The sequence below is a fragment of the Microcaecilia unicolor genome, chromosome 5 (assembly GCF_901765095.1).
Source record: "Microcaecilia unicolor chromosome 5, aMicUni1.1, whole genome shotgun sequence".
Lineage (NCBI taxonomy): Eukaryota > Metazoa > Chordata > Amphibia > Gymnophiona > Siphonopidae > Microcaecilia > Microcaecilia unicolor.
Genome location: NC_044035.1, coordinates 296070394 through 296093879, shown reverse-complemented (window position 1 = coordinate 296093879; position 23486 = coordinate 296070394). Strand labels below are relative to the sequence as shown.

Genomic DNA, 23486 nt, shown 5'->3' with positions numbered 1-23486 from the left:
TATCATAAAAAATTCATGTTTGAGAATCCGTTTTTTCTTCAAACAAAGTTGCTATGGAAACCACAGTGGCCCCCACCATAGCTTGTCTATTTATGGCAGAATACGAAGCAAAATTTGTGTATAGATCTTAATTAAAAAAACAGATAATACAGTGAAAACAGTTTATTGACGATGTGCTGTTGATATGGGGAGGTGATATAGATACACATTAGAGGATAGTCAGTATGAAGTGGTGTTAAAGGATATGAATAACAAAATGGATGAATTTAGGAAAGATATTAAAGGAATCAAAATAGATAAATTCAAGAGAGAAACAGGATTATAAAAGGGCACCTATATATCCTTGCGCAAAATCTAGAACTCAGTATTATAATGCACAACCATCTAAGTCAGTAACAAGGCCCAGACCGCGCATATCCTCTAATTTCACCAAATCACAGTCCCTTACTAAACAGAATAAAGAAAGGAGCAGAAAAAAGGATAAGAAGTGAATCAGAGTTTGTTTATTTCCCCTCCAACTAGTCCTCTACAATCACCTATACTAGGACCCTTGCAAGGTTTTTTTTAGTTCAACTGTGGAAGGAAAACATAGACAGACCGATAATGAGGAGACAGGAACCAGTATACCCATTTCAGAATACATAATATTAATTCCAGAACAGAGGCATGGGCAAGGGCAGGGAGGAGAGGGAGATTGTACAGACCCCCAAGACTCTGGTAAATGACATCTCACTTTGACTCCATTATCATTAGTTAAAATTGAGGTTCTTAAAAAATGCCTTTCTTTTGTCTCCACAGCATCCGACAATTTTTTTCAAACACGGATTCACTTATACAAATTTAATGGAAAGCTTCAGATTAAACACTTTTTTCAAAAGAGACTGCAGGTACAAATGATATGTCAGTAGTTGGATATCTACCTTTACTGATTTAGTGCTAAATGACATTTGTTCATTAGAAACTAACTACAAGAAAAAAACATTCTATAATATGAATAAAGAGGAAGGAAAAGCAATCTGATCTTTGTCAAGTAATGGTGACATTATTATTAAACCAGCAGACAAAGGTAGTGGAATAGTGATACAAGACGGTTGCAAAGTGAAAAGACAAAATGAAGATAGGACATTTAATACACCCTTGGAATCTGGACCCCCTGAAAGTCTTAAGAATGATATTAAAGAGGTAGTAGAATTTGCATATAAACGAATTTCTTAACTTTTAACGAAAAATCATTCCTTATAGCAGAATATCCAGTTATACCAACTTATTTATATGATCCCTAAGATACACAAATCTGTCACAAATCCTCCAGGACAACTGATGATATCAGGTAATGGCTCTATTTTAGAATCATTATCAGATTTCATTAATTTCTTCTTAAGACCATATGTGCCACAGATTAAATCTTATGTTAGAGATTCATCTCACATGCTTCCAATTCTGGAAAAATATGGTGGTGATTTAATAGAGAGCAACCAAAGAGATGGTCCAAAAGTACACAGAGTCAAGCATCACAAAAAAGCACAAAAGAGCCTCAAGAACTGGAACAATGGTACAATCTTTAATAAAAAAGGACCCGACACGGGCCGTGTTTTGGCGCTCAACTGCCAGAAGACAGGTGACAGCGATTGACAGCGATTGTAAGGATTTTGGTACATTCGGCTTTAAAACCTGCCAAGATTTATTGCCTGAGACAGGCGCGGTTGAGCGCCAAAATACGGCCCGTGTCGAGTCCTTTTTTTTTATTAAAGATTGTACCATTGTTCCAGTTCTTGAGGCCCTTTTGTGCTTTTTTGTGCTGATGATTTAATAGATACATATATATATGGTCACCATGGACATAGAGGTTCTACATATGAATATTTATTTTTGTTACATTTGTACCCCGCGCTTTCCCATTCATGGCAGGCTCAATACGGCTTACATGGGGCAATGGAGGGTTAAGTGACTTGCCCAGAGTCACAAAGAGCTGCCTGTGCCTGAAGCGGGGATCGAACTCAGTTCCCCAGGACCAGAGTCCACCACCCTAACCACTAGGCCACTCCTCCACTCCCTCAAATGGAAGCTTTGACAGTCATAGAGAAGACAATAACTAATAGACCTACCGCTGGAGTGCCAATCATTTAATACTTACATTGGCTACAATAGCCCTTACCAACAATTACTTTTATTTTGATAGGCAGTTTTATCAATGGCGCCAGGTATTGCAAATTTGTACATGGCAGAATTTGAGGAAGACAAGTAAACAAGGGAAGAAACCCTAAAAACTACACAAATATTTATAGGGGGTTCTCGTATTGGTCCAACCTCCCAATAAAGTGGAATTACAAAGAGGAAGAAGCTCACAGTTACAGTAAGCAACGGGAGCAGGACTGCTTGATCATTGGCACAAAAAAACTCCTTGTCTATTTGAACAGCATATACACCATTATCTCCATTACAAAATTTTAAGCATAGTGCTGCTGTAATGCTGTATTCCAGAAATTGAGCAAGCACATCTTATAACACATCCTTTTGTACGAGAGATCAAAATTTATGAAAGATATGTAGATATTGACAAGGTACTGTTGAGCGCCTATAAGAACTTTTTATTTGGATCAATAACATAGTTGTAAATTTGAAGTTTAAAATGATGTTTGATCAGTGGACAGTTTTTCTTGGATATCCAGATCACCAAAGAATCAAATTTTTTCACTTTCACTTTGTATGGAAAACCCACAGACCGCAATAATTTTTTGCATTTCAAAAGTTTTCACAACAGACAACTTACCATACAAGTGAATTTACCATATTGTTAGTTCCTTCGTCTCCAAAGGATATGTTCTAAACCAGCATAATTTGAGAATCAAGCTATCCAGATGGCTAATAGATTTAAGCACATAGGATATCCCAAAAAATATATACAAGAAGGTTATTTTTAAGCAAAGTCTAAAAATCGAGAAGTTATTAGTAACAGGTCAGAAAGAAAAACCAGTACCAGATATAGTATGTACATTCAGATTTTCTCATCTATCACATAACATCAAAACATAGTAACATAGTAGATGACGGCAGAAAAAGACCTGCACAGTCCATCCAGTCTGCCCAACAAGATAAACTCATATGTGCTGTTTTTTGTGTATACCTGACCTTGATTTGTATGTGCTGTTTTTTGTGTATACCTGACCTTGATTTGTATCTGCCATTTTCAGGGCACAGACCGTAGAAGTCTGCCCAGCACTAGCCCCGCCTCCCACCACCGGCTCTGCCACCCAATCTCGGCTAAGCTTCTGAGGATCCATTCCTTCTGAACAGGATTCCTTTATGTTTATCCCACACGTTTGAATTTGGCAACCTTCCTGAATAGTGTCATTGGACAAATGTGCTATAATAAGGAATAATTGTGTAGGGTGTAAGTCTTCTTTTGGGAATCATGTGATGTAGACCACGTTGGAGTGTGCCTCTGCTTCTCCTCTCTCCCCTGTCCTCTCCTCCATGTCCAGTGATTTTTTCCCTCCCATCCATGTCCAGCGATTCTCCTCTGCCCTGCCCTCCCATCCATGTCCTGCGATTCTCCCCTCACCTCCCATCCCATCCATGTCCAGCAATTCTCCTCTGCCCTGCCCTCCAGGCCAGTGACTCTGTCCTTCCTGCCGCCCTGCCTTTAAGCCGTTCATCTTACCTCGGGTCGCAGCGGTAGCAGGCTGGGCTCTCATCACCTCCAGCTTTCCCTTGCCTTCCCTCTCAGTGCCCCGCCCTCCTCTGACATCATTTCATCTTTCCGTGAGGGCGGGACACTGAGAGGGAAGGGATCGCTGGAGGCGAGCAGACGTCAGCATGCTCTTACGAACCCAGCCATCCAGGGAAGCAGAGTTACCAATTATTATATAGATAAGGCTAAAATAGAAGTATAAATAAAGTGGAAAGAAATTACAGAACATTGAGAAGTAAAAACAAATTTAAAAAACAAGATAAAAACCACAATAAGTGCCAAAAGGGAAGAGGAATGAAGTAGAACAAAGTCAAACCTAAGACAAACGATGACAGAACACATGAGGTAACAGCAGGAATAACAAAAGAAAGGGAAAAGAAAGAAGAGAGTCACCAGAGCAGTACCCAGCCTGCCTCCATTTCCTCTGACATGGAATAGTCAGAAGTGAGTCAGCCCTGGCTCAGATCAGTCTGTACAATCCCCCTTTCACCAGCTCTTCACAGCACATTCAGAGGCGGCCAGTCAGCAGCACAAGACCCTGCTCTGAACAAAAGCTGTTTTCAGCAGTCATGTTGGCCAGTCTGCCTGCCAGTAAAGTAAACTCTGGGCACAGGCCTTCGCCTCTGTGACCTTCAGTAAAACAATCCAGCTCACAGTCCCAGCATCCAAAAGGTCAGTCAACTGTTCTGGTCACTACCAGTTGTCCTCTCAAAACTAGAATTGTTGAGCACCGCAGTTGTATGTCAAGACATGTTAAAACAGCACCACTTGTAGAACATTGGATACAACAGAAATGTACAAATGAAGAAATAAAGCTTTTTGTCATTAAAAAAAAAATTGAACCAAGATGGTGAGGGGTGATTTAGATCTTTCCCTGCAGTGTCTTGCACAGCTCATGATTTACGAATTAAATACTATACATCCAAATGGCCTCAACTGTGAAATTGATATGTCATCATTTTTGGAGAAAGATTTACACAAAATAGTGGCGTGAATGTTTTGTATTGACATAGGTAAGTTGACATTTTATTTTTTTAGTTTTATATGGTCATTTAAGCACACACATGTTCTATTTACTCTTTTACTATCATGATTACTAGATAGTATTAAGGTATTTATTGCTTTTATAATATACTAGCTGTTCCCCTGGCGTTGCTCAGTGAAAGTTAGTACTTTGTATTTGAGAAAAGCAAGGTTTATTTGTGTATATTAACACTATATAAGTTATGTATTTTTAACTCGTGTATGATGGTTGTTACATTTTGTTTGATGTCTTTAATGTGAGAAATGAAGCATAAAGAATAGATATAGATATATGAATATAGATACATTTTTATTTGTACAAACAGAAATAGAACAGACAGGAGTTAGATAAATATTAAGTATGTTTAATATAATTTGTAATAAGTTCTCATTCGAGCACATTTTGATAATATTTTTTGTTTTTTGATTTGGAGCATATATGTATAAAGACTTATTTGAGCCAACTCATGAACAGGCGACATATAATTGACCATGTGAAAAACATGGGTTTTGTAAGTTGACACCTGTGGCCTTTAATGTTTGACCTTGAGCCTTATTTATCAACATTGCAAAGGCTAGTTGAATTGGAAACTGCAGTCTTTTGAACTGTATCTGATAGATGGAGTAAGAAGAATTTTAGGTATAAAAATGTGCTGGCCTTTGGCACTGAGGCAGCCTGGGCAAAGAAATCATATTAATTTGGTGTTTAAATTTGGTTCAGTCCTGTAAAGTGGAAGAATGCCATCTGGGTTTAATTTACTCAGAAGTCTAGCTTTTGCTAGACTAGAGGTTAGAAAGGTCAGAGAGAAATGAAACTTTCTTTGTCCTGTTTTGAGTGATGGATTGGTCATAGGTATTATTTACCACATCTGGATAATCTTGAGGGGATCAGCAAGCAAGGCATACTGTAGTTTTAAAAAGGATTAGGCTAACGCTGTTTAGAAGAAGATAGAGTAGATATAGATATTCTAGATGATTTAGATTTTGTCTTATAAGGAATTCTGATTTCTGCTTATTTTAGAATATGTTTTATTCTGTGTAATTAATAAGTTCTATTTCTATGTAGAATATCTTTTCAATTCAGTGTTACATCAGTGGCTGACTTTTCAAGTGAGCTTTGTCTGCAGTTTAAGAGGTCATCATCTGGTTTGAATTATCCACAGTCCTAGCGAGTTCTGTGTAGGAAGCTAATAGGTGAAAGAGGTCAGGGAAAGTCTTGATTAATTATAGCTAAATGAAGGACTGGTTTTCTGAAAGTAATAAATGTATGTGTGCCATTAAGCAAGACTGGCCCCTTGGCCCTTGACCCCTTAATGAATGCCAGAGTCCAGTTAGCAGTTAGTATGAAGTTAGCTGGGAACCTAAGAATTTAATAATAATAAAATGCAAGAGATAGGTGCCACATTGTCTAGTTTGAGAGGCCCCAGGTCATAGGTCAGTTTAGGAAATATCTTAAACCTATGTAACTGATATTTTGGAGTAAATGTATAGTAATAATTAGTTCAAGACAGGGTAATCAATCTATTCTTTACCATCTGGTGAGAAAGGGGGGCTAGAGAGGTGTAGGACCCTATATAACTGGGAGCAGAAGCAGCTTACGTTAGAAAGAGAAGGAGCTGAGACGAGAGAGGACAGACAGGAGACGCAGGATCCAGAGAGCTGAGAAAGAGAAGAAGAGACCTAGTGCTGATGTCCTACTTTGTTTGCTGGCAAATAAAGAAGACTTCTCTCTCATTCTGGTGTGTGGTGTTTGACTCCTGAGGTACCACAGATTCTGCTAACAATAGTGGTAATTCCTGCAACAGCACTACCTGTCAAGATTGTAGCTTCAATAACGTGGCATTAGAGTTTTAAGAGCTATAAATGTGTGCCATTACATAGCTTTGGAACATTTAGTTTTTGTAGCAGTATGATTGGCAAAGCAGTTTTTTTAAGTGTAGTTGATGTGGTGACATTCCTGGTGGATGCAATAAATTTAGAAATTCAACCGGATAATTTACAATGTCAGTAGTATCTTGCATTGTTTCAATGGACAAATAATCTTTAGTTTCACCTGGTAGCATTTCTTGGATTTTGTTGTACATTTCATTGGTGTTTTAAGTTTTTTGGAGCTAGAAGTACTAGTTCGCAATAACCATTACAGTGTTTGGAAATTTTTTTCCTTTAAACTTCTACAGTGTTGCGTAAATCTGGAATTAGTTGTCCTTCAGCATTACATTTTATTATTCCTTCTCCTAACTCCAGAAGCTTTGTTGAAAATAGTTCAACAGATTCGTTGCCTAAAGTTTTGTTTGCATATTTTTGCTGAGTTTTAAATGCTGCACAGAAGTCCAAAGAGTGGAGGACTTGAGGCAAGCTTTGAGTTCTTCGTACATCATACCTTTTTGAACGATAGGCAACGTTTGTCAAAAGTCACCAGAAAGGACTGTAATAATTCCTCCCATCAAATTCTCATTGCATCTCAAGTCTTGTAGGCTTCTGTTGACTGTTTCTAGAGCATTCTTATGAGCCATGGTTCTTGCATCCCAAACAATGAGGCTACATTGTTATAATAATTTGGCTAGGCCTGTTCCTGACAAACTGAGCTCTCAGTATGAGCTAAGTTAAGAGGCAATTTAATTGAGTGAGCAGTTCAGCCTCCTTGAGGTAACGTGGCAGCTATACCAGAAGAAGGGAATGGGACTTGACATACCACCTTTCTGTGGTTTCTACATTCAAAGCAGTTTACTTACAGGTACCTGGAACCAATGCAGGATTAAATGGCTTGCTCAGATTCACAAGGAGCTACAGTGGGGATTGAACCCAATTCCCCAGGATCAAAGTCCGCTTCACTAACCACTAGGCTACTCCTCCAATGGCAATAGCAATTTTCCCTTTGTTTATAACCTTGGCTAGTAAAAGATTTATGAGAAATGTTTTGCCCTGTTCCTCCTGAAGAGACCCCCAGCTTTTAGATCTAGTCTGTAAAATTGAAGAATATGCTTTTTTGGTCTGTAGTCAGTGCAGTATTGAACATATTTTCTGAATAGTTGTTAGGGTTTTGTAGTCTTTTTAAATCAGTTTTGAAAGTATTGGCTTGAATGTAAATGTTTTCTGCTAAACTTTCTTTAAGTCCCATAGCTGTTTTGGATTTGCTATTTCACAGTAAGCTAACAGGATAGTAAATGGATTTGCTATTTCACAATAAGCTAACAGGATAGTAAATAAGGTTTGTAGCTTAGATGGAGGATGTGTTGCAGATGCTTCAGACATCGTGTTTATCCAGTGCTGGTTGTCTTGCAGAAAACCTTGAGCTAAAAATGCCTCATGATAAGTTTGTAATAGTTTCCACCAACAGTTTTTGAGAGTTTCAAATGACATAGAGCCTTTCACATAATGAAGTAGGAGACAGATAAAAGTACTCAGAATTATTGGGGTGTACTGTATATACATGTCCGAGAGCATCACTTTTGTAAATTCCAAGATGTTCATGCACTGGAATCCCCTGTTTCTGTCGATTAAATATTTTCTTAGACTTGTCCCATGTAAAATACTTTGGGACATCACAGTACAATAAAGTATTTGCAAATTCATCATTTTGGAGTAATTTGAAGAATGCTGTGAGAGTGGTTTCAGGAGGGTGTTCCAGCCTTTGTTCAAGATTTTTGGTTTAAAGTAGACACGCTGTCCATTCTCTAAGTGGACACTTAGATGGACAATGTTGGGTATCTTTCATGTACTGGAAATTGAAAAATGTACCAGAATGCCTCATTGCTTCTCATATATCGACCAATTTAATACTGGTCCATCTCATTAATAGTGCCATCTTTTTCTAATCCAAAAACTGCTTGATCTGAACCTTTGTTTATGTTCTTAAGGATATACTTGATGGATTTTATTGAATTGCAGAATTCTACATTCAGATGGGCCTTGAATATCAGAGAAAGTAGTGAACAATATGGTACAACCCATCTGTTGTCAATTTCTACATCTTGTACTATTCCATTAACTTTCATATGTATTTTAGTTGAATAGCCACCATCAAGTATGCTTTGTCATTGGTAGAAAGGATAGCCATCTTGTTCCATTTGAGTTTCAAGACAAAAGATCTTTAGATACTTTTTTGAACATGTTCCTTCTTGCATGTGTATAGATTGTGGCTTGAGATAGCCACATGGGCCATATATCATATTTTTCATTATTATATCGAACAGGATTGGGTCGTTATCAGGTATTTCAGCACTGTAATGTCATCAAAGGAGAGATATGAACATGTGGTAGTCCACATTTTTGCCATTCAGTGGAGTATATCCAGCATCTACTGATTTGAAATATATCTTGCTTTGTAAGGAGATGCATCAGCTTGATTACTTTTTGTCCGAAAACCCGTGCAATTATGTCATGCCAGTGTGTTCATGTTTGCCCAGGCAGAAGCTCACGTTGAATTTCGGTCCATTTGGGATTGCATGTAAATATAAGAAAAAGATCAGGTCGTCTATAATTTTGAACATACAGCATAGCATCTTGTGTATATCCATGCATATAATAGTAACATAATAACATAGTAGATGACGGCAGAAAAAGACCTACACGGTCCATCCAGTCTGCCCAAGATAAACTCATATGTGTATACCTTACCTTGATTTGTACCTGTCTTTTTCAGGGCACAGACCGTATAAGTCTGCCCAGCAGTATTCCCCGCCTCCCAACCACCAGTCCCGTCTCCCATCACCGGCTCTGGCACATACCGTATAAGTCTGCCCTCCACTATCCACACCTCCCAACCACCAACCCCTCTTCCCCCCACCTGCTCTGCCACCCAATTTTAGCTAAGGTTCTGAGGATCCATTCCTTCTGCACGGGATTCCTTTATGCATATCCCACGCATGTTTGAATTCCGTTACCGTTTTCATCTCCACCACCTCCCGTGGGAGGGCATTCTAAGCATCCACCACCCTCTCCGTGAAAAAATACTTCCTGACATCTTTCCTGAGTCTGCCCCCCTTCAATCTCATTTCATGTCCTCTCGTTTTACCGCCTTCCCATCTCCGGAAAAGATTCGTTTGCGGATTAATACCTTTGAAATATTTGAACGTCTGTATCATATCACCCCTGTTCCTCCTTTCCTCCAGGGTATACATGTTCAGGTCAGCAAGTCTCTCTTCATACGTCTTGGAACGCAAATCCCATGCCATTCTCGTAGCTTTTCTTTGCACCGCTTCCATTTTTTTAACATCCTTCACAAGGTACGGCCTCCAAAACTGAACACAATACTCCAGGTGGGGCCTCACCAACGTCTTACAGGGGCATTAAAACCTCCTTTTTTCTGCTGGTCACACCTCTCTCTATACAGCCTAGCAATCTTCTAGCTACGGCCACCGCCTTGTCGCACTGTTTCGTCGCCTTCAGGTCCTCAGATACTATCACCCCAAGATCCCTCTCCCCGTCCTTGCCTATCAGACTCTCCCCGCCTAACACATACGTCTCCCTTGGATTTCTACTCCCTAAGTGCATCACTTTGCATTTCTTCGCATTGAATTTTAATTGCCAAACGTTAGACCATTCTTCCAGCTTCTTCAGATCTTTTTGTTATGTTTTCCACTCCCTCCGGGGTGTCCACTCTGTTGGAAATCTTGGTGTCATCCGCAAAAAGGCAAACTTTACCTTGTAACCCTTCGGTAATGTCACTCACAAATATATTGAACAGAATCGGCCCCAGCACCGATCCCTGAGGCACTCCACTACTCACCTTTCCCTCCTCCGAGTGAACTCCATTCACCACCACCCTCTGGCGTCTGCCCGTCAACCAGTTCCTAATCCAGTTTACCACTTCGGGTCCTATCTTCAGCCCATCTAGTTTATTCAAGAGCCTCCTGTGGGGAACCGTGTCAAAAGCCTTGCTGAAATCTAAGTAGATTACGTCCATAGCACGTCCTTGATTTAATTCTCCTGTCACCCAGTCAAAGAATTCAATGAGATTCGTTTGGCACGATTTCCCTTTGGTGAAACCATGTTGTCTCGGATCTTGGAACTTATTGGCTTCCAGGAAATTCACTATCCTTTCCTTCAGCATCGTTTCCATTACTTTTCCAATAACCGAAGTGAGGCTTACCGGCCTGTAGTTTCCAGCTTCTTCCCTATCACCACTTTTGTGAAGAGGGACCACCTCCGCCGTTCTCCAATCCCTCGGAACCTCTCCCGTCTCCAAGGATTTATTAAACAAATCTTTAAGAGACCCGCCAGAACCTCTCTGAGCTCCCTCAGTATTCTGGGGTGGATCCCGTCCAGTCCCATGGCTTTGTCCACCTTTAGCTTTCCAAGTTGTTGATACACACTCTCTTCCGTGAACGGTGCTTTATCCACTCCATTCTCAGGTGTACTTTTGCCAGTCCCTCGCGGTCCTTCTCCAGGATTTTCTTCAGTGAAAACAGAACAAAAGTATCTATTTAGCAAATTGGCTTTTTCTTCATCATTATCTACATAGCGTTTTGCTGTATCTTTTAGTCTTACAATTCCCTTTTTTGTCTTTCTCCTTTCACTAATATACCTGAAGAAGTTTTTGTCTCCCCTTCTTACATTTCTAGCCATTTGTTCTTCCGCTTGCGCCTTCGCCAGACGTACCTCTCTCTTGGCTTCTTTCAGTTTCATCAGGTATTTCTCCCCGTGTTCCTCTTCTTGAGATTTTCTATATTTCTGGAACGCTAACTCTTTAATCTTTATTTTCTCAGCCACTTGCTTGGAGAACCATATCGGTTTCCTATTTCTCTTGCTTTTATTTACTCTCCTTACATAACGGTCTGTGGCCCTATTTATTACTTCTTTCAGCCTGGACCACTGTCCTTCCACTTCTCGTACATCCTCCCAGCCCATCATCTCCTTCCTCAGGTATTCCCCCATTTTATTGAAGTCAGCTCGCTTGAAATCCAGGACTTTGAGTTTAGAGTGGCCGCCCTCCACTTCAGCCGTCATATCAAACCAAACCGTTTGATGGTCACTGCTTCCCAGGTGTGCACCCACTCGGACATTTGACACACTATCCCCATTTGTGAGCACCAGATCCAACGTCGCTCCCTCCCTTGTGGGCTCCGTCACAATTTGTCTGAGCAGAGCACTTTGGAAAGCATCCACAATCTCTCTACTTCTTTCTGATTTCGCAGATGGAACCTTCCAATCTACATCCGGCAGATTAAAATCTCCCAACAACAGCACCTCTCTTTTCTTCCCCAACTTTTGAATATCAGCGATCAGATCTTTATCTAGTTCCTCCAATTGTGTCGGGGGTCTGTAGACAACGCCCACGTGGACAGAGGTTCTATCCTCTCTTTTTAAGGTGATCCATATCGCTTCTTCCTTTCCCCAGTTCCCTGTCATTTCAGTCGCTGCGATATCATTTCTCACATACAGAGCTGCTACTCCACCTTTACGCCCCTCTCTATCCTTCCTAAAAAGATTATAGCCTGGTAAGTCCCAATGTGTCAGCTAAGTGCTGTTGTCAAGGGAATTCTCTAGCTGAATGGACCAAAATGGTACAGTCTGATCAAAGCTCCACCTGTGCAATGTAAATACAACAAAAGCTGATGGGGGGGGGAGGGGAGGGGCTCTATGGACACACACACTATGGAAGGAGAAAAAAAAAAGATTTTAAAGCACTTTTTGTTAAATCCAGTTAGATTATAAACTATCAATATAAATAGCCAATAAGCAGTTTTAAAATCTGTTACATAGAATACAGGTATCAATTAGAAATAGCCACTAAGCAGATTAGTTAGGAAACACAGATTATGAGATCTGAGCAGGTAAAAAAGGGGTTTTTTTTGTTTGTTTTTTTTCCTGGTATAATAGAAATACAGTGACACAGAGTAAGATTGCAAAGAGAGTTGCCCAACAACTGTAGGGTAGGGGTAATCAGAAAATAATCTTATCTGAGCGCTCCCAAATCCTTCCAGCTTCTTTGCAGACAAAAACCATGTGGAGAGAAGCTCCACCTGTGCAACAAAAGCTGATGGGGGAGGGGAGGGGCTCTATGGACACACACACTATGGAAGGAGAAAAAAAAAGGATTTTAAAGCACTTTTTGTTAAATCCAGTTAGATTATAAACTATCAATATAAATAGCCAATAAGCAGTTTTAAAATCTGTTACATAGAATACAGGTATCAATTAGAAATAGCCACTAAGCAGATTAGTTAATAGGGACTACCAGTAAACGTTGAAGGTAAAAATTACCATTCTTCCATGGGAATTTGCATTAATGTTTACATTGTTTCTTTTGGTTGAGTCAAACAAAAAGTAGTCAGTTACTTTCGATTTTTGCATACATGTCAACCACAAACTGATGAAACAACTGTTGGCACTTTAAAATATAGTTTTCTTGTCCCTCTCTAATCATTAGACAATAAGCTTAGGATTCTAGAGCCATTACCTTTTTTATGTTATCAGGCTGACCAGTCTGTTTATTTACTTTTGATATTCCAAAATGATACCCATCTTCTCCTTGCCAAAAAATTACAGGATACTGTAAAGCGCTGTGTACATCTAGTAGCGCTTTAGAAATGATAAGTAGTAGTAGTAGTAAAGCGTCAAGACCTGTGGGTCAGACACCTTTTGAAGCTGTCTTTTTTTTTTTTTTTGATTACCTACCATGATAATTGCAACTTCATTTACCATGGGTGCATTATATCAGCCTTTATGGTGACCACTTGGAGTTTTTTCAACATGAATTACAATATGGTATTCATCATCGGGCATTGCTTCTAAAGCCGTTTTAAAACTTTGAACATAGTTGTTCTCGTCATGCAACAATCGTTGTAGATCATGTACAATGTTATAATCTACTCCAGGCACAATGCCACAACGACATTCAGCTTCAACATTTTCATTATCCATAAAGTAGATTTGTAGAAATTTATGCTTTTCATTAGGTAACTAGTAAAAAAGCCCCGTTTCTGATGCAAATGAAACGGGGGCTAGCAAGGTTTTCTTCAGAGTGTGCATGTGGGAGTGTATGTGTCCCTGCCCTCTGCCCTCTCTCCCTCCCCCTCCCCCCTCAGAGTCCAGTCCTTCAGTGTTGTTTCCTGCTGTTCTGTGTTTGTGTTACAGAGAGAGTGAGGGCATCTCTCTCCCCCCCCCCCCTCTGAGTCCTTCACTGTTTCCTGGGATTTCGTGCTGTGCTGTTTTCCTTCACTCATGGGGAAACCGGATATCTCTGGCGCTTCACACTTCCGGCTGGAGGCTTCAGTGGTGCCTTTTATATATATAGATGGTAATAATGATCCTGCTTTGTGATAAATTTGGCCCTTAACCTTGAAAGTAGGCATAAAACCACCTTCTTTCATTTCATGTGCTCCAAATGAGATCATTTGAAATTATGAGTTGTATTTTCTATTGTTTTCCAGAAAATGCATTGCAGCTGGTGTACAGCCATTGGATAAGGATTTTAGTGGTTCTTGAGGAGCATTTAGTAAAGGGAGCCTTACTCTAACTCCTGAGCAATGCATACCAGAGGTGGCCGGTTCAAATCCCGCTGCTGCTCCTTGTGATTTGGGCAAGTCACTTAACCCTCCATTGCCTCAGGTACTCCTGGGACAGAGAAATATCCAGAGTACCTGAATGTAACTCACCTTGAGCTACTACTGAAAAAAAGTGTGTGAGCAAAATTTAAGTAAATAAAATACCAGGGGGTTTTGCCTTAAATTTTAGTGCACAACATGATTTGCAGACAATGTTCATTTTTCCAGTGCTCAATTAAGGAGACTCGTCATACTCGTTCACTGAGGAGTTTAAAAAAAAAAGCTTCCCCTTGTAAATTGGACTTTAATAGCCTTCTGGTGGCTTCCCCTTTACAATTATTTTCTCATAGCAGCTTATGCTTTGTCTTTGGTATTGAAATTTTATTTCATTTTCATGTTGGTTTTCAATACTCCTTATTTGAGCTTGCCTTTCTCTTTGGTGCACAAGTAGCCTTTGATTTTCAACTGGCATTTCATCAACGCTTATTTTAGCCTGCCTTTTTCACTGATCTGCACGCCGAATTTCATTTTCCAATTTAGTTTCAAACGGCTTGGATAGAAAACAAACTATTTAGTATATAGATCCAAAAATTATGATGTGCTTTAAATATATTCTACTCTAAGCGAGCTGATTGGTGTGTGAAAATGAATGCAGGAGGGGGGGTGGTGTACTGCTAAGAGTAAGTGTGAATGGGTATGTTAGAACAAGTGAGTGAGGGCGAGGGTGTGCTGCTGAGTTGTGCTGTTGAGGGGAGGTGTGAGAATGGTGAATGTGAATGGGGGTGTGGTGCTGAGGGGGTGAGAATGTGTGAGTGGGGATGGTACTACTGATGAGTGAGTGTGAGAATGAATGAGTGTGAATGGGGGTGTACTGTTGAAGAGGATTTGATTGGGGGTTTTCCGCTGAGAGGTGTGAGAATGGGTGAGTGGGGGTGTTTTGCTGAAGGGTGTGTGAGAACAGGTGAGTGTTATTGAGGGGTGTGTGAGAATGAGTGAGTGGGGGTTTGTGAGTTGGTGTGTATTGCTCTGGGGTTAGTGTGTGTGGAGGTGTGCTACTCTGGGGTGTGAGAACAAGTGACTGTCAAGGGGTGTGTGAGTGGGGGTATGCTGTGGTGTGTTATTAGGGTTGTTTTGCTGAGGAGTGTGTGAGAATGGGTTAGTGTGAGTGGGGTTGTTTTGCTGAAGGTTGTGTGAGAATGGGTGAGGGGTGTGAGAATGAGTTGAGTGGGGTGTGCTATTCTGTAGTATGTGATTGGGTGTGTAGTGTCCCGCCTTCTTCTGATGTCATTGCGCGAGGGCGGGACACGACAGGAAACGAAGGCAAGGCTGACGGCCTTTCACTACGGCAGCTGCGACGGAGGCAGCGGAGCAAGGAGAATCGCGGAGTGGGTATGGATGCCGGGCAGGGGAGCGAAGGGAATTGCGGGATGGGGATGGATGCCGGGCAGGGGAGCGAAGGGAATCGCGGGGTGGGTATGGATGGGTGGAGGAGGGGCAGGGGAGCGAAGGGCATCGCGGGGTGGGTATGGATGGCTGGAGGAGGAGCAGGGGAGCCAAGGGAATCGCTGAGTGGGTATGGATGGCTGGAGGAGGGGCAGGGGAGCCAAGGGAATCGCGGGGTGGGTATGGATGGCTGGAGGGAGGGACAGGGGAGCAAGGGAGCTATGGGAATCGCTGGGTGGGTATGGATGGCTGGAGGAGGGGACAGGGGAGCCAAGGGAATCGCTGGGGTGGGTATGGATGGCTGGAGGGGGGGACAGGGGAGCCAAGGGAATCGCTGGGTGGGTATGGATGGCTGGAGGGGGGGACAGGGGAGCCAAGGGAATCGCTGGAGGGGGAGCAGGGGAGCCGCGGGAATCGCAGGGTGAGTATAGATGGCTGGAGGGGGGAGCAGGGGAGCCATGGGAATCGCTGGTTGGGTATGGATGGCTGGAGGCAGGGACAGGGGAGCCGAGGGAATCGCGGGGTGGGTATGAATGGCTGGGGGGGCAGGGGAGCCATGGGAATCGCTGGGTGGGTATGGATGGCTGGAGGGGGAGCAGGGGAGCCATGGGAATCGCTGGGTAGGTATGGATGGCTGGAGGGGGGGACAGGGGAGCCATGGGAATCGCTGGGTAGGTATGGATGGCTGGAGGGGGGGACAGGGGAGCCGAGGGAATCGCGGGGTGGGTATGGATGGCTGGAGGGGGGCAGGGGAGCCGAGGGGATCACTGGGTGGGTATGGATGGCTGGGGGGGGGGGCAGGGGAGCCATGGGAATTGCTGGGTGGGTATGAATGGCGGGAGGGGGGCAGGGGAGCGAAGGGAATCGCTGGGTGGGTATGGATGGCTGGAGGGGGGCAGGGGAGCGAAGGGAATCACTGGACATGGGTGGATGGAGGGGGGGCAGGTGAGAGGAGGGTTGCAGGACATGGATGGAGGAGCGGGAAGGGAGAGAGAAGAAATGCTGGACATGGATGGAAGGAAGGGAAGAGTGAGAGATGAGATGAGGGGAAAGGAAGAGAGGAGAAAATCTGCACATGGATGAAGAAAATAGGCAGAAGCTGGATCCACTGGACGGTGAAGTCTGCGGAGGACCCAGCTTTTACTTACGGATGTAGGACAAGAAATGGAGAAGAAAGGCGGAAAGTAAAGAAATAAATGGAAAGGAAGCCCTGGAAATGGAGTTAAGGGAACAGATAGAGAGCAGCAGAATCAGAGACTGGGACCAATATGGAAAGACAAACAGTCACCAGACAACAAAGGTAGAAAAATCTTTTTATTTTCATTTTAGTGTTTGAAATATGTCCAGTTTGAGAACTTACATCTGCTGTCTTATTTTGCACTGGGTACACTGGAGCTGTAACAGCTTACAGAAATTATTTCTAATGAAAAAAAAAATCACTTTATTTTTTTCTCCTATACTAGTATAATATTTTCAATGATGTATGTTTATATGCGCCATAGCTGGTATAAGGGGTGTGGCTAATGTGGGTGTGGCTATCATAGGGGTGGGGCCATATGTGGTGACTCCGACCATAATGAGTACTGGCACCTTTTTTTCTACAAAAAAAGCACTGGTGAGAACAGGTGACTGTCAGTGGGGGTGTGTGAGTGGGAGTGTGCTATGCTATGATTTGTGACTGCGGTGTTTTGCTGAGAGAAAGGGTGACATTGATTTTAATACTCCCTTAAATCAGAAAATGTGGATCCCTACCTAGCACTAATTTTTTTTTCCAATCAATTTGTTTAGGTTGATTTTCTTGATTAGTTGTTTCTTTCAATCTAGCAAGTGCCTGCCATTTGGCTTTCACCGTTTTCCTGTCAAAATACAGCCTTCTTTTTAAGGGCATATTGAAATTCAGTTTCCCGCTCTTTTCGAGGAGCATTCCCCTGGCGGGGTAGTGAATTCATGCACACACATGCACTTCCCAATGTGACCCCAATTCTTTTTCCCTATCCTGTTCCCACCATTCTCTGAAACTCCCTTATACTGAAATTGTTAGAGAATGAGAGAGGGACAACTGCACAGGTGCTGTCTGTGTTTCTTCCCATCAGTCGCTGAGCCCTCACCCTGTCTCAAGCAGTTTGTCACTTAGCAACAGCAAAAAAGAACTTTCCGACCTGCAGCCTATTCATTTAATGGATAGAGGTATTGCTTCCTCTCCCCTGAATGCCCCTGTGAACCAAATTGCTTCAAACTACACAATAACCTCTGCGGTGGCAGGTAAAGTTTGCATGCTGGGTTTGGGGGCCAGAGGAGTTTTGACATGGAAAAACACACATGTCTGCTTTATATATATATATATATATATAAATGTTTTTATATACCGATGTTATAAACTTTTTTATATGATGTATATTAAAAAGTTTATTCTTTTTAATGTACATCAGTAAATAATAGTTTAATATTGTCCACATTTTGCAAAGGTCCAATTTATAACACTAAGGGCATGCCACATTGTAATTTCAGCTTTAATTGATTTAGGTTCATTTCTAATATAATACTAAAGGATATTGCCCTATTGTGGTCCTAGGCCTTTTTTAAACATTGCATCTTGAAACAGGCACTACATTTTGTTTTATGCAGTACGATGTATTTTTTATTTTTTTTCTATTTTATATTAATCTTACACTTAGTTACAGAGTTAGTTACTGTTTTTTAGTTTGTTAGACATATTTTGTAATTGTTTTCATTAGTTTTAGATGGCCATCAGTAGAACCACACGCTCTACTGTCTTCAGTTAAATCGAAGCACACCTGAAAATACTGGGAATCATTCTAGACAAACACTTATCAATGGACAATCAAATATCAGCCATAACAACAAAATGCTTCAGAACACTTTGCAAACTAAGAAGGATAAGAGACTATTTTTCCAATCATTTCAGACACTGGTACAATCAACAATACTATCTCAGACAACTGTAACGCGGCATATATAGAGTGTAAGGAAAGCACAATAATTGGACATGAGGGTTTACTTGTAGTTATCCTGGTTTTTTTTTATTATATGCATTCTTTTTTCTTCCCTCCCCTCCCTTTTTCTCTCTCCTTTTTTCCTCTTCCTCTCTCCTTTCCTTCCTCTCTTCCCCTCCCCTTATTTTCCTCCCCTTGCCTGGTAAAACTGTGTCAAGATTAAAAATAAAATGTGCTTTTTTTCTCTCAATAGTAACTGATCTATATCACCACCCTTTTGCTTGCATTAACACTTGATCCCAAAAAATTTAACATTTCAAAAGTATGGCTGAACCCCAGACAATGTTCAACTACTGGTGCCAATCTTATGGCTCTGTTATGTTTTTGTTTTGCAATGCCACCATTAAGTAGCCATTTACTCAGGTCAAAGTATGTTATATTTTGTGTGCGCGATGTATTGCGTTGGTCCATGATGGCTGAGCCATTACTGGTTATCACATTGAAACCAGCATCCCCATCGCCATAGGGGCCACGCCCGATAGCCATGCAGTAACAGCCACGGGTGGGTATCTTTACTGCAGGATCCCAAGTCTGATTGTGGGTTTCTTTACTGTAGGATCCCAAGCCTGATTGTGGGTTTCTTTACTGCAGGTTCCCAAGCCTGCCTTCTTCAGTTACTTCACTGCAGGTTCCCAAGCCTGCCTTCTTCAGTTACTTCATCATTCTGAAAGCATCATTGATCTGCAAGAGAACGGTTTCAGGGAAACTATATTGCCGACCAGATGATGTCACTGATGGAGCTGGAATAACAGCAATGACAAGTTGTTCTGGGATCCAGCAAGTATCGCGTCTTACCGGCCAATAAAATGAAGTAGCAGGACCATGAGGATGCATAAAGCTTATGAAAGCATCTTTCTGTTCAACTGACGTTTCACAAACGTTTCCAATCCACCATAACAGCGCACAATAAACGATTGGACAATCAGCGAATAAAATACGAATAAATAATTATATCAATACTTTTAAGCGACTATTAAGACTCAATTTCCTAGAAATGAAGAAAAATTAGCGCATCAAGCGTACTAAATATAACATATTTTGACCTCAGTAAATGGCTACTTAATGGTGGCATTGCAAAACAAAAACGTATCAGTGTTGCAGAGCACAATTTTCTCTTTCAGATGATACTGTTCACAAGCTGATTCAGGCAGACTTTTTTAATAATTGGCTTTGAACTTTGGTACGTTTCACTATTTGCGCTGACAGTGCCAACTTTGAAGAGATCCTGCAGGGCGGTTATAGATTCTGGTTAGTTGCAAATCTGGCAGTATTATGTCCAGCACAAGCATAATGCTTGTTCAAAATTTCAAGTCCGTATCTTTGTTTTCATGGAAGTTGTTGCGGTCTGAATATTGGTCCAAATATGTTCCGATGAGTCGCGACCAATTTTGATGCACACTTTGAGTCAACTTGTTTGGCTGGATTTTGCATCCATAATGTTAAAATGTATTTCATCGGAATTAGCATCAAAAACTGAACAGGATTTGAATTTTTTAGCCATTCTTATAAATGTGTTTGGATTTTATTAGACCCCAAAAATGGCATTTTGGTAAATGTTGCGCGCTCATGGACTGACAACCTTTCAGAAAAGGGAGTCTAGATCTGCAACTATTGCAGTTAGAGACCTCAAATTTTGGGAAACTTAGTTTAACACCTGACTCGCGCAACAGATAAAATTTGAACAAAATTGGAGACATGATGGTGGGAAGGTTTAGATCACTTGGCATGAAATGACCCCACTCTATACTGGGTATTTTTCTAAATAATTTTATATTGAAATAGTAACATTTCAAATGCAGTCAGGAAAAAGATACAGGGTCAAAATACAATGATAGAAATATAATCCCAAAGAAAATAATTCCAGTTCATAACCCCAAAGAAAATAATTCCAGTCTGTTTCCAGCATACTACATTAATGGGGAGAAGCAAAACTAAACAACTAAAGAAAACTATAAAAAGAAATAAGGAACAAGTTCCACTTAAACCTGGAGAAAAAAACAGTTATGGACCTGTCCAAACCCCCCAACCAGAATAATAATCAATCTTCTTTCTCTTGCAAAAAGTTCTTAAGGTGGGTTGGGTCATAAAAAGAAAACTTAATTTCCTGATAAGTGGTCAGACAGAGAGCAAAATTTAAAAAAAAAAAAAAAAGGTGTTCCCAATGAAAGAACCCTAACCTTCAATTGAAGAAAAGCCTTCCTCCACATCTGTGTATAACAGGCAAAATCATCAAATTTTAACCATAGAAAAGAATATATTTCTTCTTTATTTTCCAAACCGTTATTGTATCACTTTCAGAGAGAAGGTTAGGAAAGTGGGTAAAGTAATAATGTTACCTTGAGCATATTCTAAAAAGATGGAAAAGTCAAAACTTTAAGGGGTGGAGATAATATTATCCATTTGCCTACTAATTCTCTGTAACTACATCAGAAAATAGGTAATAACATTTGGAAATCAAAATAGATTCTGAATTGGGCAAAGCCAGTAGTTCCTTAACATATTGCCTATATAACTGATGATATAAAAAGTTTTTCAATGTTGTTATATTCCCTCTAAAATCCTTTCAGCCAATGTGAATGAAGTGGCTTTTGACACTTTAATTTGACTAATTGTTTGGAACCTTTCTCAGATAACATTTCTACTAGAGCCCCACCCTCCTTGTCGCATTTTCTGCGGAGAAGGATAAATGAAGGTTTTGAAGATTTAGAAAAAAAGAATTTCTTTTTTTGTGGTCAGAATCTAGTTCAGATGTTTCCAGATATGGTGAGACTCACTCAGCTAAGAAGAAAATTATGTCTAGACCTAAAGTCCTAGGTATTGCAATTGAGAGGAACATTTTTTTTTTTAAGGTTCCCCTGTACATTTTTGCCTTCTTGGCAAGGGAAGCAGTTTTTGGGTTTTTTTTTTTTTTTAAATCCCTCTCAGAGAGCTTTTTGTTAAGTAAAACTTCCTCGTAGTTTCTTTTTCTTGTTGCATGAGGAATAATAGGGTCCTGGATAGAGAAATACCACCAGGCAGTTAAATTGGTTTATAATCTTGTAAATTTCCTTTTTTTTTTTTTTTTTTTTTATTACCACCATATTTTTGTCTCTGTACTTCTCAAAAGATGGACAGTGTACACCTATTGGTGTTTGAGTTGATAATGCTATTTCTTTTTCTTTTTTCTTTTTTGCAACTTGCCTTTTCTGGTATGTATTTCTGGATTCTATTGTTGGAATTTAAAAAAATGTTGCTTATATAAAATCTCAACAAATGCAAGATGAAATAACAGGAAATTATAATATACATAAATTCCTAGCTGTGAATTGATTCTCTAAATCTTCCACCTTAGAATGTATTGGTGATTTATGAACCATATAAGGGGTGCCCACTCTATCAGTACTTGCCTTTTCTTCTCTGCCTCTGCATTTTATGCTTCTCTTTAGCGTGGGCATCCTGAATAGAAAAAGCACCTGTATGTACTATGTAAACCGCTTTGGTTGTACCACAGAAAGCTGGTATATAAAATGCATTGTCCTTTACCCTTTGTTGAGATTTTAAATAGTCACAAAGAACTAAGCTGCAATAAGCACTAGAGCATGCTTACAGCAGCTTTAAAAGGGCATACCATGGGACATACTGAGGCATCCTGCGGTAAGTTCTGAATGCTTAAAAAAAAAAATTCAATTTTTCTGGGAGGGGTCATGTCTAGGGGTGGAGAGTAGGCGTTTTTGTGCTAATCAGCACAGGATTCTCTTGTGAGCCATTACCACCTACAAAATAGGTGTCGTGCTAATTTTTGGTAGCATTAGCACATGACCATTAATTCGGAAAATGGAAAATTGATAGTTTTCCAGCTGCAGTAAAAACAGCCTTGGTGTGCAGGAAAAACCCATATAAGGGCAAACTAAGGCCACTTTTTACTGCATCTTTGTGAAAGGAACCCTAAAAGTCTTAGTAGCAGCATACTTGATTAGTTCTTACTAGAAGGCAGTGAAATGAGCTTGACAGACAGGTCATATGTCTATGACTTCAGCTAATACTCCATTTTCTTTAGCTAATATGAACTGCTGAGAGGAAAGGATGACAAAATGAAGAGCAGTTTCATAGTTCAGATTTGTCAGTAATGGGCACAATTTTTGTATTCATCTTAATCTGTATCTGTAAAAGTTTTATTTGTTTTCTCCCTAGCATTGACTGTGCAGGTATTCTGAAACTCCGCAATTCTGATATAGAACTTCGTAAAGGTGAGACAGACATTGGCAGAAAGAATACTCGTGTCCGTCTTGTGTTTCGTGTGCACATCCCTCAGCCTAATGGGAAAGTCCTATCCCTGCAGACTTCTTCCATACCTGTTGAATGTTGTAAGTTTAATTTATATTGTTTTGTTGTAGTTTTTTCTTAAACACCATGACTTATACATTCTGTTGCAGTAATATAAGTGCTCAAGTTTTAATGTTCTTGTATTTTGTTTTGAAACATCATTTTTAGTTAAATTTCATAAAACACTGATGCAAGATGGCTGCCGCCTGTTTTGCCAGTTTTTCCCAGTTTTCCTCATTTCTTTACTTTAAAATCGTTAGTATATTAGATGTGATTTTATGAATCATTTTCCATATGTAAAGCCTAATACACAAATGTAAGTGTGCACATCAGCAAGATGGAATGTATTTACAATGCCTTGTTAAGTCTTTCATATTCTGCCCTTTAAAAGATAATTTAGAATGTATTAAACTTGGAGTTTGTTTTGCCAATTAACACAATATATTTTGCATGTTCAACGTGAAAGAACAATTATATAGCCATTCAAAAAGTAAATAGGAATAAGAAACCAAAAGGTTTGCACAC

At 40.4% G+C, this 23486-nt stretch overlaps 1 protein-coding gene across 2 annotated transcripts in view; it reads left to right on the top strand.

The window, feature by feature from the left end:
* The window catches only part of NFATC3 (nuclear factor of activated T cells 3), a 304320-nt gene that overhangs the window by 194900 nt on the left and 85934 nt on the right, over window positions 1–23486 (top strand). The window contains exon 5 of one of the 2 annotated variants that reach the window (XM_030204303.1): window positions 22830–22885. In XM_030204303.1, the coding sequence (XP_030060163.1) occupies window positions 22830–22885 (56 nt within the window). Of the gene's footprint in view, window positions 1–22829; window positions 23003–23486 lie in introns of both variants that reach the window. The other variant, XM_030204302.1, reaches the window with a different exon arrangement.